This window comes from Aegilops tauschii, chromosome 5 (assembly GCF_002575655.3).
Source record: "Aegilops tauschii subsp. strangulata cultivar AL8/78 chromosome 5, Aet v6.0, whole genome shotgun sequence".
Taxonomy (NCBI): domain Eukaryota; kingdom Viridiplantae; phylum Streptophyta; class Magnoliopsida; order Poales; family Poaceae; genus Aegilops; species Aegilops tauschii.
In genome coordinates, this window is record NC_053039.3 from 431,173,597 (window position 1) to 431,190,269 (window position 16,673).

The 16,673-nt window shown below is 44.7% G+C and overlaps 2 protein-coding genes across 3 annotated transcripts; one reads left to right on the top strand and one right to left on the bottom strand.

Moving 5' to 3' along the window:
- Positions 1 to 4,158: 4,158 nt before the first annotated feature.
- On the top strand, positions 4,159 to 7,830 carry LOC109778142 (subtilisin-like protease SBT3.6). 2 transcript variants are annotated; one of them, XM_040390687.2, is made up of 11 exons: positions 4,159 to 4,536; positions 4,634 to 4,728; positions 4,818 to 4,915; positions 5,024 to 5,188; positions 5,286 to 5,397; positions 5,491 to 6,034; positions 6,133 to 6,230; positions 6,310 to 6,546; positions 6,653 to 6,767; positions 6,873 to 7,077; positions 7,146 to 7,830. In XM_040390687.2, the coding sequence occupies exons 1-11, from the start codon at positions 4,456 to 4,458 to the stop codon at positions 7,712 to 7,714; spliced, it is 2,319 nt and encodes a 772-aa protein (XP_040246621.1). In that variant the 5' UTR covers positions 4,159 to 4,455; the 3' UTR covers positions 7,715 to 7,830. The 2 variants fall into 2 exon arrangements, with proteins under 2 accessions (XP_040246621.1, XP_020192289.1); XM_020336700.3 differs by having other exon boundaries at positions 4,160 to 4,536; positions 6,307 to 6,546.
- Positions 7,831 to 8,016: 186 nt separating this feature from the next.
- On the bottom strand, positions 8,017 to 8,666 carry LOC109778143 (uncharacterized). The gene has a single exon (XM_020336701.4). It carries the CDS (start codon positions 8,569 to 8,571, stop codon positions 8,233 to 8,235), a length of 339 nt encoding a protein of 112 aa, XP_020192290.1. The 5' UTR covers positions 8,572 to 8,666; the 3' UTR covers positions 8,017 to 8,232.
- Between the last annotated feature and the right edge of the window lie 8,007 nt (positions 8,667 to 16,673).

A 16,673-nucleotide genomic window follows, 5' to 3' on the forward strand; every position in this document is an offset into this window, starting at 1 on the left:
CTCTAGGGCATATTTCCAACAGACGCATCGGTAACCGCGCACCATCAATGTGGGTGGCAGAGGTGCACGGGCGGATGTCGTGTCATTTGAATGCGCAGCAGCCACCTGCACCGGGAAGCGGCGCTCTCTCGGCCGGCACGTCGCTTCAATACTGGCGTCAGTGAGCGGTCGTGTCCGCTCTGGCCGGGCATGAATGCGGGCACTGACGCTCTGAAGCGGCGCTGACCTTTTTGGGTGAGAAGCACGCGAGAGAGAGAGAGAGAGAGGAGGGGTTTCTCGTGGGCCAGGGCGGTCAGAAGCGGGCGTGGGAGCGGTATGGACTCCCGCAAAGCCCTCCCATGTTTGTCTCCGGTTTGCGGGAGAAAGTACGTCCGAACTGCGTCGCGAATCGATACAGAACCGCGTTGGATGGCTTCTGTGGTCAGGACGGATGCGGGAGGTTTAAGGGTCGGCGTTGAAGATGCTCTAATGCCATGCTGCTCTTAACTCCAACGGGATCTATTAAACTAGGATTTGGTACTCACTCCAATCTAGCAAATTCTCAAAGGCAAAGGGCAGAAGATCCCGAAGGCAACATTTGAGGTCTTTTTTGGATAAAACTAACACCCACACGTGTAGCATCTTGCACATCGCCCACACGCCTCCATTACCACTCATTTTGCCATGTGTGAACATATGACATCAGCAGAAATATTTTTTTCGGCTTAAAAATGCTTTATCTCCTAATTAAAAATCCGATTTCACCATTAATTCCGTCTCGACGAGATCTTCAAAACTAGACCCCATGTTGATATGTTTCGATGAATTTTTTCCCAAAAGTTACCATGATGTTTACACTGTAGTTGTCATAATGCTTAAACTAAAGTTGCAATGTGGCAATTTTAGTTTGTAGAGCATGACAATTTTAGTATTTTGATGATGGCAATTCCAGTACTTTGACCATGAAAATTATTTTTGTATGAACCATGGCAATTTTAAGTACATGTATCATGGCAATTTTAGTTTATGGTTCATGGTAAGTCTAGTTTCTTAATTCCCTGTTTTATAATATGTCAAAATTTACTTTTAAATGTAGAACAAAATAGCTGAAACATATCAGGGCAACTTCAGTGCAAACACCATGGCAATTCATGTGCAATAGACATGGCAACTTTTAAAAAATATATCGTCGAAACATATTGATATAAGATCTAGTTTCGAAGATCTCGTCGCGAGGGATTTAACGGTGAAAATGGATCTTCAATCGAATTTTTCATTTAAGAGATAAAACATTTTAAAAACTGAAAATTCAAAAAGATTTCCACATGCATGCATTCGGTGACGTGACGCAGTCTGTGTCTTATAGGGCGTGTGGGCGGGTTTCGCTCCCACCACACGTGTGGGCGTTAGCGTTGTCCTTTTTTTGTTTTAGAGATTAAGACCTGTCTAGCAAATTCTCAAACCAATAATTAAAAAAAATATAGCATTTTTATCCTCAAAACTTACCCCTCCTGCCTGAAATGTGGCTTTTTTGGCAAATTTGGCAGCCACCCAACTTCCTCTCGGCGTCGACCCGCATCGCCCCACCTCTCGCCGCCGGCTGCAGAAACATTTTGTGCTGCCATCTTGCAGCCCCGCCGCCCCCTCCCGCACCTTCTCCTCACTCGTCGGCACCGGTATCAACACTTTCGCCACCGCCAAGGTTCGTTTCGGCGAAAATCAAACAAGGCGACCTCGGAGCTGGCGTAGTAAGTTCAGGCACAAGCCCTAGCTGGCTGATGGCGCCGGAAGCGACCAAGTGGACTGTTGTCGCCGCCCTTTGTCGTCACTCCTACATCCCAGACGCATTCGTCGCCTCCACAACCCGCTAGCGTGGCTGTTGTCCCTAGCTATCGTTCGATCGTCCCTCTGAACCTGTCCGCCCACATGTTAGTTGTCCTTACCATCTTTTCATGTTTAAAAATTTCTCAAATGGTTCATGAAACTATCCAATGTGTAGATGAAGAGATTGTGGGAGATGATCTTCGATCATTCATCATCGGAGGAGAAACAAGAATGAAAAACTTGAGTTGGCGTCTGTCTTGGTAACTTCAATTATTCTACTGCTAACTATAGCGAACAGTGTAAGCAAAGGCCGGGCTCCATAGAACCCTTTATTTTTTCCAGAGAAAATTATTTTTTCTATACCTAAACAAATTATGAAAAAAGTTTACATGTAGAAATATAGTCGTAGTATACATGCATACAATTTCATGAACATACATATTCATATGTGATCTACACAAAAAAAGATAAATACATAGATTAAAATGGTTTTTTCTTTGTTGTCTGCGTCGGATATTTGTATTTTTTGTGTAACATGCAAATAATCAAATTAGGTGATAATTTTATACAAACTTGAAGGACATACGTAAAACTTGACACTTTTTAAACTTCTAAATATATTTTGTTTTTTCTTTTGAAAAACAAAGCTCCATGGAGCTCAATCTTTGCAACACCGCTCTCTCACTTCAGTTGCTTCCACATTTGGAATTAGCCAATTTCACTTGATAACAGTGAATTCGAATTTGACTCTTTTTTTAATATTTTATTGTGGGTAGTCTCACGATGAAAATTGGCTCGAAATCTTGTGGTGCTGCAAAACAAGGGCAAGAAATATACAAGTGAGTCGAGCATCCAACAGGCAAGGCGCTATCACCACCGACGCAAGAACACGAAAAAATGATCGGTTGAAATTTTTTGTGGTTTCCTAATTCTGTATGATTCAAGAGGACATGTAATTCACAACCTATATTTAAAACATGCAAATCAGAGATGCACCCTAATTTTGTTGACGATATAGTGGCCAATAATGTTGTTATACGATACAATATGCTATTATGTCTTGCCTTATATGCCTGGAAATGTAGGACGCATTTTGTGTAGTTAAGACAAAGCTTGGACAAATAACAACCGGATTAATATTCAATTTATGTGATGTGAAATCACAATTATAAATAAGTATGCTATTGGTATTATTGACACAAATTCGCCGCACGGAGAAAGTGATAAGAGGCTCTCAGTAACTTCAACTATTATATTGCTAATTAGAGTTGCTTCCAACTTTGGACTTAGCCAATTTCCCTTCATAGCAGTGAATTTGAATTTGATGATCTTTTTTTCAATATTTTATGATGGGTAGTTTCGCAATGAAAATTGGGTGGATCCCGCGGCGCTGCAAAACATTGTCAAGAAATAAACAAGTGAGTCAAGCACCCAACCGGCAAGGCGCCAACACCACCAGCACCCACACACGCAGCAAAAAGATCGACAATTTATTTTGGTGGTTTCCTAATCCTATAGGATTCAAGAGGACACATCATTCCGAACCTATATTTTTTTTCTATTCCTGCATCTTGAGAATCATGCAAATCAAAGATGCACCCTAATTTTGTCGAGATATAACCGCTAATAGTGTCATTATCTAATATAATAGCTAGTAATGTTATTATCTCCTACCTTATATGCCTGGAAATGCCTTATTTTGCGTAGTTAAGACAAATCTTGGACCATATATTTGATTTGTATTTGTGATGTGAAATCACCCAATCATAATTATAAATAAGCACTCCCTCCATCCGAAAATACGCGTCGGAAAAATGGATAAAAATGGATGTCTAGAACTAAAATATGTCTAGGTACATCCATTTCTTCGACAAGTATTTTCGGACGGAGGGAGTATGTTTTTGTACTACTATTGACACTAATTTGCTGCACGGAGAAAGCAATAAGAGGCTCTCAGTAACTTCAACAAATCCGCAAAACAAAAAAAAACCAACTATTATACTCCGTATTTGCTAAATTAGAGTTGCTTCCGCCTTTGAAATCAGCCAATCTCGCTTTATAGCAATGGAATTCGAATTTCACCAAATATCTTTCTTTCAGTATTTTATTATCTTGGGTAGTCCCATGAAGAAAATTGGCTGGAAATGCTGCGGCACTCCGAAGCAAAGGGCAAGAAAAAAAAAACAAGTGAGCGGAGCACCCAAAGGGCGAGGCGCGTTCGGCCGGACGCCAACACCTCCGGCACAGGCAGCAAACGGGTCGAGGGTGGGATGGGAGTGGGAGCACGACAGTGATCACCTCGGCTCCATTAGAAAACTGCGCCCGAGGAGCACATCGCTGCGTCAGGAGGAAGAACAAAGAGTAAACAAAGAGACAAGCAAGCAGATCCACTGCAACAGTGGCTGCTGCGGGGTACTCGGCACTGTACTTACTACTACTGGTAGGAGATTTGAATCGAGTCCAGGTCCAACGCTGACAGGAGCCTGCCCGAGAGAGAAGCCGGCCACGGCAAGACACGACACCAACCCCCCTGCCCCTCTCTCGCCTCGGCTCCTCCTCTCGCCTTTCAAACCACTCCACTCCGCCGCAGCCCTCCATTTTTCCCGGCGCCGGCCGGCCTCCGCTCCTTCTCGAGCTACCGTTGCGGCGGCCATGGCTGACAAGCCCCCCGTCGTCGTCGTCTTCCTCCTCCTGCTGCTCGGCCTCGGCCTCGGCCTCTGCTCCTGCGCCAATGTGAGCCGTCCGTTCAAGCTTCACCATGGTGTTCGGTGGCGGCGCATAGCTTGCCATGGTTGCGTGTTTGCTTATTTCTTGGCCTGCCGATCTGCAGGTGCACATTGTGTACATGGGGGAGCTGCACCCGGAGCTACACCCGGAGCTGGTCCGGGACTCGCACCACGGCATGCTCGCCGCCGTCCTCGGCAGGTTAGAGAAGAGTCTTCTTCTTCCTCTTCTTACTTTGGAGAACGCCTCAAAGACTCAAGAGCTGTGTGTGTGGCCTTGCGATTTCGCAGCAAGCAGGCGGCCGAGGACGCCATCCTCTACAGCTACAGGCACGGCTTCTCCGGCTTCGCCGCCGTGCTCACCAACGCGCAGGCGGCGCAGCTCTCCGGTGAGCGGCCGGGCCTGCACATCTTGCCGTTGTTCTTAATAACAAATTAATTGCTCCTTCCTCTCTGCTAACTGTTTCTCCTTTTGCTCTGGTTATTAAATCAAAAAGATTGGCCTGGGGTTGTGCGGGTGGTTCGGAACCGGGTGCTTGACCTGCACACCACCAGGAGCTGGGATTTCATGCGGGTGAACCCGTCGCCGCCGTCCGGCGGGAGCGGAATCCTCTCCGGGAGCAGGTTCGGGGAGGACTCCATCATCGGTGTGCTAGACACAGGTGAGACTGCATTTCTTCAGTTGTATAGCAGAAATCAGGATTGCAACTGGCACTGCAATGTGCTGACTAAGGTTTTCTTGGGATCTTAACTTTTCAGGGATATGGCCGGAGTCAGCCAGCTTTAGAGACGACGGCATCGGCGATGTTCCACGGCGGTGGAAAGGGCAATGCGTCGCCGGAGAAAGGTTCAACGCTTCCAACTGCAACAGGTTAGCATGCCTGCTCTTTCCTTTCAGTTTGCTTACCATTTAGTTGTGAGAATGTACTATCCTGGTGGTGACTTCAGATTCATGATAGGATAGGAAAATAATAGGCGCGAAGTGGTTCGTCAAAGGGTACCAAGCCGAGTACGGGAAGATGAACACGACTGACATCCACGAGTACATGTCGGCAAGGGATGCCGTCGGGCATGGGACGCACACGGCGTCCACTGCTGCCGGCGCTCTAGTGCCCGACGCCAGCTTCAGGGGGCTTGCCAGTGGTGTGGCGAGGGGAGGAGCACCGAGGGCTAGGTTGGCTGTTTACAAGGTGTGCTGGGCTACCGGAGATTGTACCTCTGCAGACATCCTTGCTGCCTTCGATGCTGCCATACATGACGGTGTCGATGTGCTCTCAGTGTCCCTCGGCCAAGCACCACCTCTCCCTGCTTATGTTGATGATGTCCTGGCCATTGGATCCTTCCACGCCGTTGTGAGAGGGATCACTGTGGTCTGTTCAGCAGGGAACTCCGGTCCTTATTCAGAGACAGTGATCAACTCTGCACCATGGGTTCTAACCGTTGCTGCGGGTACCATCGATCGGACTTTCCTCGCAAAGATCACCCTGGGCAACAATAGTACTTATGTGGTAAGAGTTTCATCTGAATTATTGATTTGAACTTTATGGTTGCAAACTGTTGATATATCCCTGTCTGCGTCTGGCATTCTCATGTACCGTGGTTGCAGGGTCAAACAATGTATTCCGGGAAGCATGCTGCGACAAGCATGCATATAGTATATGCTGAAGATGTTTCATCTGATAATGCTGATGATACTGATGCAAGGTAAGCCTCGTCATCCTTGTTCTGTTCTTTATTGATCCTATAAAATACACTCCCCTTTTGGCTAATGCCTCTGCAGAAGTTGCACTGCAGGATCTTTGAATGCTACTCTAGTAAAAGGAAATGTGGTGCTCTGCTTCCAAACACGAGGACAGCGAGCATCCCAGGTGGCAGTAGAGACCGTAAAAAAGGCCCGTGGTGTAGGAGTCATCTTCGCGCAGTTTTTAACCAAAGATATAGCATCTGCTTTTGATATTCCCCTTATTCAAGTAGACTATCAAGTTGGAACAGCCATACTTGCATATACTACTAGCACGAGGTACATAAATCAGTATTATATATGATTCCGTAGTTGCGAAAAAACTGATTTATGATGTTATAGTGTCTGTTGAGCCATGTTGAGATTTGTTTTTCTACATAAACAGAAACCCAATGGTTCAGTTTGGCTCCGCAAAAACAATTCTTGGAGAATTGATAGGCCCTGAAGTTGCATACTTCTCATCTAGGGGCCCAAGCTCTCTGACTCCATCAATTCTGAAGGTAATTATCTCCCTCAGCTGACCACCCAAGTTTGTCCTTGATGCATTCAACTAAGCTTAAACTCCAAATAAACACGCTTCTTCTCTTGCCATCTAACTTCTGCAGCCAGACATAACTGCCCCGGGTGTAAACATTTTGGCTTCATGGTCACCTTCTGTAGCCTTATCATCGGCCATGGGATCTGTGAATTTCAAGATTGATTCTGGAACTTCAATGTCCTGCCCACACATTTCAGGCGTGGCCGCTCTTCTCAAATCAATGCATCCTAATTGGAGCCCGGCTGCAGTAAAATCAGCAATGGTCACAACAGGTAATGGTCATATGCTTCACCTTGTCACACATACTCTACCCTTAACTAACAGGTCTACATCTTTGTAGCCAATGTCCGTGACGAGTATGGATTCGAGATGGTATCTGAAGCAGCGCCCTACAAGCAGGCGAATCCCTTCGACTATGGAGGTGGCCATGTGGATCCAAATAGGGCTGCACACCCTGGTCTCGTGTACGACATGAGACCATCTGATTACGTGCGCTTCCTTTGCTCCATGGGCTACAACAACTCAGCCATCGCCTCCATGGTTCAGCAGCACACACCCTGTCAACATTCGCCAAAATCGCAGCTGAACCTGAACGTCCCATCCATTACCATTCCTGAACTGAGGGGCAAACTGTCGGTGTCGAGAACGGTCACCAATGTCGGCCCGGTCACGTCCAAGTACAGAGCCCGTGTGGAAGCACCTCCAGGGGTGAACGTCACCGTGAACCCCTCGCTCCTGACCTTCAACTCGACAGTCAACAGGTTAACATTCAAGGTGGCATTCCAGGCAAAACTGAAGGTTCAGGGGAGGTACACCTTTGGCAGCCTGACATGGGAGGACGGCACACACACGGTGAGGATCCCTTTGGTGGTTCGGACGATGATCAATAGGTTCTATGTGAATGCATGAATAAGTAACACCTTTGTAGTATGTACCGGTGCCGTCATCGGTCATGAGAACAAACGATGTAACAAACTCGCTAATCTCTCCTGATTCTAATAGCATTGGTGATTGGTTGGGGCTTCTTGGCTAGAGTTTTACTATGGTGAAATAATTTTGTCGCACCAAATTTGGCCAGTTTCAGCAGTATCTGCAACATGAATTGAAGTGTTGCACAAGAAAGGAACTTCTATTGATATCCAGGAGCATCTTTGGTGACACAAATTTGACCAATTTTTGCAGCAAGTATGTGCAAACATGAATTGAACTGCTGCACAAAAATGGAACTTGTATTCATAACCAGGGGCATCTTTGGTCACGCAAAGAATGATGAGCAGTAAGTACAATTGCAGCATACACGGTGAGAATACAATGGATGTTTAACTGTAATGCTGTGAGTAATGCTGACATATCTTACACGACCAAGAATCCAATCTGAGAACAGGGGAAGTCAAAGCATACACATACGGGTCCTGAATCCTGGGGTCTCATGATTTGATCTTCTCGTCGGCGGAGGCCTTGCTGTCGCCGCTGGGATCGGCGGCGGGGGACGCGGAGGAGTGGGCGGCGAGGGCCTTCTGGTAGTCCTGGAACTCGTCGTAGTAGATGTCCCAGACGCAGCGGACGCAGCCGCTGCCGCAGCAGTCGCCGGGGAGCGGCTTCTCGGGCGGCTCCGGGGCCGGGGTCGCCGGCGCGTCGGTCTTCTTGGCGTCGGCCATGGCGGGCGCGGCAGGGAGGCGGCGAGAGAGGTGGATGAGTGGGCGCCCCGGCGCGGGGAAGAGAGGCGGGATCGGAGAGGCCGGGCCGCGGAGGACGGCGCCCAGCATGCGGGCGGGGGGAAGGGGAAAGCGATGGGAAGTCGTTTCCCGATTGGTTGGCTGGAGTTTGTAGGGAGGACGAGTCCAATTGGCGCAAGCGATCGAGCGCAGGGAACACACACGGCGGCGCGTCGTGTTGCTATGGCAAAAACAAATTGCGAAGGAATAGTAGTAAGTATTAGTCCTTAGAAAAAGAGTTATAATCTGCTAAATACGGCCAAAGAAACATTGTCTGGCACATGGCGCAACCAACAAGCGGTGCTACCTCGTAACACCATAGATTAGCAAGGCTGTGACAAACTCTATTTTGGTTGCGTGCAATTTTCAGCGAAATAAACCCATGGTTCTTCAAGATGGTTTCGATCTCCAACACCAAGTGTCCATAAGAGGAACACTCCAGTGACTGAGGCGGCAGTGAAATTGTTCGATTAGATCACCACAAGTAGCTATGACTATTGTAGAGTTAGTGCAATCCTCTCCATCATCACACTAATTTTGGCTTCGAGGGCATCATTGCAATGAAACTAGAATTTGTAAGCCAAAACGGACCAGTTTTTTTCACGAACGACCCGTTAACCGAGAGAGCCACCTAGTTAGGAGGTGGCGGAGGCCATGTGGGGCTCTACTTAGGCTGCTTTGAAGGATCGCTGCAGGTGAATACTTGGATAGATGCTTTTTCTTTTACTGTACTTTTAATAGACTGCTTCTCTACCTAAGCCGACAAGGAAAAGTAGTTGCACAGGTAACCTCTTGACACCTCAACGGTGGAGCATTCTTGCCATGAAGCATATCATTGCGGAGACACCAAATCCTCCAATCAACTTGATGTTTTTTTAATCAAAGCCCCCCTCCACCCAAACTTTTATTAAGTCAAAGCAGAAACCATTATAAGACGTTTTACAACGCTCGACCTCGGCAAAGCCAAAGGTAGCTGCATCAGAATAACAGGGGTTTAAACTTCACTCTTACAAACAAACATGAATGACTCAACACTATACACTGATTATCAACAAAACAAGCTATCGAGCACCAATACAACTCACTAGACCAAGCGATCCTAAGCAGCTCCCCTCGCCAATGATTGAGCAGCCTTATGCACCGAAGAAGAAGAGCAGCTTGATTGCCTGAACACAAGATCTTCCACTTGCCTGACCAACAAGCCGATCAAATCCAAGATGCATCGCATGCTTCACAACTTTAGCCCCTGGAACACAGACATTTCGCAAAAGCCATAAGCCTCACAAGGTAGTCGATGAAACCAAGTTAACAACTTCCTATTTTTTTCTTATGCTTCCAGAAAGGAATCAAAGAAGTGAAAGAACTGAGCACAGAAATGCAAACACACTCAGCAATGACATACCAGATTCCCTTTGCAACAGTGCAATCAAAGAATAAATGTTGTACGGTTGCAGGCTCACTATAGAAAACACAAGAGGTGTCATCCACATGCCCCCTCTTACCAAGATTATACCTAGTTAATCTCTTCTTGTTAAAAATAAGCCAAAGAAACACATGGATATGAGGTGGAACTTTAATTTTCCAAATATAATCTTTCAGCTCAGAAGAGACCCACCAAAGTTCACTATCTTTTAAAGGGATTTAACAGACTGTTTGCCAGAAGGTTCCAGCATCCAAACCGGTTGATCTTTATTATCATAAAAATTAAACCTCCTGATATCTTTCGATGAGATGATAACTATCGATTTGGTGGAGCCGACTTTGACGATCCGACTACAAACGTGCACGACGTTGCGCCTTAGCAATCGCTAAACCAATCTCCTGAGGTTACTGACGATGCCAGAAGCATGGTCAGCCTGACCACGAAGGTCTATTCCTGCAAGCAATCGAAGAACGAGCAAGAATATGATAAAGCAATCTGAATATTACAAATATATATGAAGTATTGATAATGGTGGGGATCCGTAAGCGGTCTTGGTCTGGTCGTTGGACACAAACGAAGTACACGAAGTTGCAATGACTAACTTTTAACTAAACAAATCCCCAAGTCTAAACAGTGCCGGCTATATTTATAGGGAAAAGAGAGGGGATTTGTCCACCCTTGGCAAGGTGGGACTAAAACACCTCCTAAGTCATTTCCCCTACAATACAGACTCTAAAAATAGATTACATGGGCTTGGCCCAAAATAAGGTGGCGCAACACCAATAATAAGCTATGAACGAAATTTATGAAAGGTCATCTTGTATATTTCGTCCATCTTCTTGTATGTCATCATGGTGGCTTCAAAGTCCGGAAATCTCCACTAGAACCTCCGTTCTTGTTCTCTTCGCACGCACATTCATCTCCACACTTGATCATGCTCCAATGATCATCCTTCTTGTCTGTGCTAGGCCCTTCAATTGCAAGCAACACAAATGTATCTAAGTTAGGCAGCATCATATTCTCATGAACACTAGAAACATTACTAAGAAACGAAAGTACCTGATAATTAAACTGGCATATGCAAGCTCTAGCAATTGTTCCAAGAGGTAAAACAGCAGGGGATATGGGTGTAACTGTGGTACCCATGTCCTCATCACCTCCTAACCATATCAACTATTTCGAACCATCTGGACAAAATAAACTCATCCACACATCTCCTAAATGTAAGTTGAAGGGTCTCCCCATCCCAGACTTGTTCAATAGTAGCATCATGTTGCTGGCAGATCTGAAAGTGATCCCAAAAACGTTTTGAGGGAGCAGTCCCCTATCCAGATGTCATGCCAGAAGGCCACATTCTGCACATCCCCAAGAACCCATTCGTAAAAGGGTTTTGCAACACTAAAAGCCCAAGAAATACTTTTCCAAAAGGGAGAACCCATCCCAGGTTTAGCCCTAAGAATATTAGGTTTGCTAGTAGCATAAACAAAGGAGCTTCTTCCAGTCACTATCTCTCTCATCATAAAATCTCTTGCTCCAAGAGGCAAGCAAAGCCAAATTGAAATCCCTAAGATTAGGTACTCCCATATCACCAAATTCTTTCTTCCTGGAGATAAGCCCCCAATTAGCCAAATAATACTTGTGTTCATCTCCCATGTTTCCCTAGAAAAAGTGAGGCATTTGAGAAGTAATGGCTTCAATAGGCCACTTGGGAAATTTCATAATAGACACTAAATAAGTAGGGATGGTGTTAATACATGTAGTAAGCAGAATAAGTTTGCCCATATAAGATAGATTCCTACCCAGCTAACCAGAGATAATTTTGATGATCCTATCAATAATAGGTTGGAGGTCTTCCCTCCTAAGTTTTTTTGAACTGTAAAGGAACACCCAGGTATTTGAAAGGGGAATCCCTTATCGTAAGATCTGTGCAAAACATTTAGACATTTCCTCATCCACATGGATAGTATGGAGATCACTATAATGAAAGTTCATTTTTAAACCAGAGAGCCTTTCAAAGCAGGCCAGAACCCACTTCAGATTCCTAGCTAGCATCTTCCAAGGAAGCATCTAGGAAAAGGATGGTCTCATCAGCATATTGTAGGCTGACAACACCACCAGGGACAACATTTGGAAGGAGACCAGCAATCAACCCATGATGAACAACTTCAGATAACATCTTAGAAAAGACATCAACCACCAAATTGAAAAGTAAAGGAGAGAGGGGTTCACCTTGTTTTAACCCCCCTCCCCAAATGAGGATCATTAGTATCATTAATCATAACACAAAAAGGGGCTTTGGTGGAGAGAGCTACAAATCCACCCTATTCACTTACTCCCAAAGCCTCTAGAGGTAAGCATTTTCGTAAGGAAATCCCAGCTTACCCTATCATAGGCTTTCTCATAGTCTAACTTAAGAACTGTACCAATCACACCAGACCTATGAATCACATGAATGACCTCATGATCCATAACAACACTTTCCAAAATGAACCTGCCATTAATGAGTGCAGACTGACTAGGAGAGATGAGTCTATCACATAAGGAGGAAACCCTAATAGTCATGGCTTTATAAAAAACTGCATAATTACTCAGACTTATAGGTCTGAAGTTTTTCTTCTCTTTTGCATTAGGAGTTTTAGGAATAAGAGTAATAATGGAAAAAATTAAGTCTATAAACATCCCAAGGTCCCATCCTCAAAATCTTTAACCAGCGACATAAAGTCTTTCTTGATCAGGTCCCAAAAGGTTTGATAAAAGATGAAGGACAAACCATCAGGGCTTGGAGCCCCACTAACATATGATGCCATGATAGCAGCCTCGATCTCCTCCTCAGAGAAAGGCCTTTCTAATACAACCTTATCCTCCTCAGACCAAACATTAGGATCCACATGCATGGATATCTGGTTTAAGTTTCTATAAAAGGATGTGGCAACATCAAGCATATCAAAAGTGGATGTCACAGGATCATCTGGGCCAATCAGCTTAGACAAGTGACTTTTGCGGTGCCTATGATTAGCCAATGAGTGAAAGTAAGTATTATTACGATCGCCTTCAAGGATTTTTTCCATCTCTAGATCTCTGCCACAAGGCGGTCTCTTCTTCTTCTTTTTCCAAATCTCATCTAGTTCAGCTTTAATTACTTTCATTCTATCAAAATCAGCAGTAGAAAGGGGATTAGTTTCAGATAACACATATGGAATGTCAAACTCCATAAGGAGGGCATTCCTTCTTTTCTTTATAGCAGCCTCAACATTAATACTCCAACCCTTGAATTTCTTTCTAAGTAATTGATACGTCTCCAACATATCTATAATTTTTTATTGTTCCATGCTATTATATTATTTGTTTTGGATGTTTTATATGCATTAATATGCTATTTTATATTATTTTTGGGACTAACTTATTAACCTAGAGCCCAATGCCAGTTTTTGTTTTTTCCTTGTTTTTGAGTTTCGCAGAAAAGGAATACCAAACGGAGTGCAAATGGAATAACACCTCCGCGATGATTTTTCTTGGACCAGAAGACACCTGTTGGACTTGGACTCCAAGCCAGGAGACCTTGGAGGGGACCTGCCTTGTGAATACAACAAGCCACAGGGGTGCGCCCTAGGGGGGGACCTGCCTTGTGGCCTACTCCAACACCCCCTGACCTTATTCTTCGTCCTATATATTCACATATATTCCCAAACCACCAGAAGTATCCACGAAAACACTTTTCCACCGCCCCAACCTTCTGTTCTCGTGAGATCTCATCTTGGGGCCTTTTCCGGCATCCTGCCGGAGGGGGGTTCGATCACGGATGGCATCTACATCAACTCTATTGCCCTTCCGATGAAGCGTGAGTAGTTTACCACAGACCTATGGGTCCATAGCCAGTAGCTAGATGGCTTCTTCTCTCTCTTTGATTCTCAATACCATGTTCTCCTCGATGTTCTTGGAGATCTATCCGATGTAATCTTCTTTTGCGGTGTGTTTGTCGAGATCCGATGAATTGTGGATTTATGACCAGCTTATGAATATTATTTGAATCTTCTCTGAATTCTTTTATGCATGATTTGATATTTTGGTAATTCTCTTCGAACTATCAGTTTGGTTTGGCCAACTAGATTGGTTTTTCTTGCAATGGGAGAAGTGCTTACCTTTGGGTTCAATCTTGCGGTGTCCTGATGTCTACTACGCAACCTTCTTCTTGTAGACATTGTTGGGCCTCCAAGTGCAGAGGTTTGTAGGACAGTAGCAAATTTCCCTCAAGTGGATGACCTAAGGTTTATCAATCCGTGGGAGGCGTAGGATGAAGATGGTCTCTCTCAAGCAACCCTGCAACCAAATAACAAAGAGTCTCTTGTGTCCCCAACACACCCAATACAATGGTAAATTGTATAGGTGCACTAGTTCGGCGAAGAGATGGTGATACAAGTGCAATATGGATGGTAGATATAAGTTTTTGTAATCTGAAAATATAAAAACAGCAAGGTAGCAAGCGATAAAAGTGAGCGTAAACGGTATTGCAATGCTAGGAAACAAGGCCTAGGGTTCATACTTTCACTAGTGCAAGTTCTCTCAACAATAATAACATAATTGGATCATATAACTATCCCGCAACATGCAACAAAGAGTCACTCCAAAGTCACTAATAGCGGAGAACAAACGAAGAGATTATGGTAGGGTATGAAACCACCTCAAAGTTATTCTTTCCAATCAATCCGTCGGGCTATTCCTATAAGTGTCACAAACAGCCCTAGAGTTCATACTAGAATAACACCTTAAGACACAAATCAACCAAAACCCTAATGTCACCTAGATACTCCAATGTCACCTCAAGTATCCGTGGGTATGATTATACGATATGCATCACACAATCTCAGATTCATCTATTCAACCAACACATAGAACCTCAAAGAGTGCCCCAAAGTTTATACTGGAGAGTCAAGATGAAAACGTGTGCCAACCCCTATGCATAGGTTCATGGGCGGAACCCGCAAGTTGATCACCAAAACATACATCAAGTGAGTCACGCGATATCCCATTGTCACCACAGATACGCACGGCAAGACATACATCAAGTGTTCTCAAATCATTAAAGACTCAATCCGATAAGATTACTTCAAAGGGAAAACTCAATCCATTACAAGAGAGTAGAGGGGGAGAAGCAAAATAAGATCCAACTATAATAGCAAAGCTCGCGATACATCAAGATCGTGCCAAATCAAGAACACGAGAGAGAGAGAGATCAAACACATAGCTACTGGTACATACCCTCAGCCCCGAGGGTGAACTACTCCCTCCTCATCATGGAGAGCGCCGGGATGATAAAGATGGCCACTGGTGAGGGTTCCCCCCTCCGGCAGGGTGCCGAAATAGGGTCCTGATTGGTTTTTGGTGGCTACAGAGGCTTGCGGCGGCGGAACTCCCGATCTATTCTGTTCCTCGATTGTTTTAGGGTATATCGATATATATAGGCGGAAGAAATGCGTCAGGGGAGCCACGAGGGTGGAGGGCGCGCCCAGGGGGGTGGGCGCGCCCCCCTGCCTCGTGCCTTCCTCGTTGCTTTCTTGATGTGGACTCCAAGTCTCCCGGGTTGCTTTCCTTCCGAAAATAACTTCTCCAGAAGGTTTCATTCCGTTTCGACTCCGTTTGATATTCCTTTTCTTCGAAACACTGAAACAAGGGAAAAACCAGGAACTGGCACTAGGCTCTGGGTCAATAGGTTAGTCCCAAAAATAATATAAAAGTGCATAGTAAATCCCATAAAACATCCAAGATGGATAATATAATTGCATGAATACTTCATAAATTATAGATACGTTGGAGACGTATCATGTCCTTTCCCAGTGACAGTAGGGGCAGCAAGGCACGTATTGTATTGTTGCCATCGAGGATAAAAAGATGGGGTTTACATCATATTGCTTAAGTTTATTCCTCTACATCATGTCATCTTACTTAATGCGTTACTCTGTTCTTCATGAACTTAATACTCTAGATGCAGGCAGGAGCCGGTCGATGTGTGGAGTAATAGTAGTAGATGCAGAATCGATTCGGTCTGCTTGACACGGACGTGATGCCTATATTTCACAATCATTGCCTTAGATATCATCATAACTTTGCGCATTTCTATCAATTGCTCGACAGTAATTTGTTCACCCACTGTATTATTTGCTATCTTGAGAGAAGCCTCTAGTGAAACCTATGCCCCCCGTGTCTATTTTCTATCATATAAATTTCCGATCTACTATTTTGCAATCTTTTACTTTCCAATCTATAAACCAAAAATACCAAAAAATATTTACTTTATCTTTTGTTTAGTTCCATCTATCTCTATCAGATCTCACTTTGCAAGTAACCGTGAAGGGATTGACAACCCCTTTATCGCGTTGGGTGCAAGTTGTTTGATTGTTTGTGCAGGTATTGGTGATTTGTGCGTTGTCTCCTACGGGATCGATACCTTGGTTCTCTAACTGAGAGAAATACTTATCTCTACTTTGCTGCATCACCCTTTCCTCTTCAAGGGAAAAACCAACGCAAGCTCAAGAAGTAGCAGGAAGAATTTCTGGCGCCGTTGCCGGGGAGATCTACGCCAAGTTAAGACATACCAAGTACCCATCATAAACTATCATCTCTTGCATTACATTATTCGCCATTTGCCTCTCGTTTTCCTCTCCCCCACTTCTAAAACGATTTTTGAAAAGATTTGCCTTTTTATTCTCCCTTCTTCCTTTCGTCTTTTTCGTTT

Excerpts from the sequence above, each read along its gene's own strand:
- LOC109778142 (XM_020336700.3), top strand. The coding sequence starts at position 4,456 with ATGGCTGACAAGCCCCCCGTCGTCGTCGTCTTCCTCCTCCTGCTGCTC. Across the intron at positions 6,231-6,306 it reads GCTGATGATACTGATGCAAG|AAGTTGCACTGCAGGATCTT; the intron begins GTAAGCCTCGTC and ends ATGCCTCTGCAG. Across the intron at positions 6,768-6,872 it reads TGACTCCATCAATTCTGAAG|CCAGACATAACTGCCCCGGG; the intron begins GTAATTATCTCC and ends TAACTTCTGCAG.
- LOC109778143 (XM_020336701.4), bottom strand. The coding sequence starts at position 8,571 with ATGCTGGGCGCCGTCCTCCGCGGCCCGGCCTCTCCGATCCCGCCTCTC.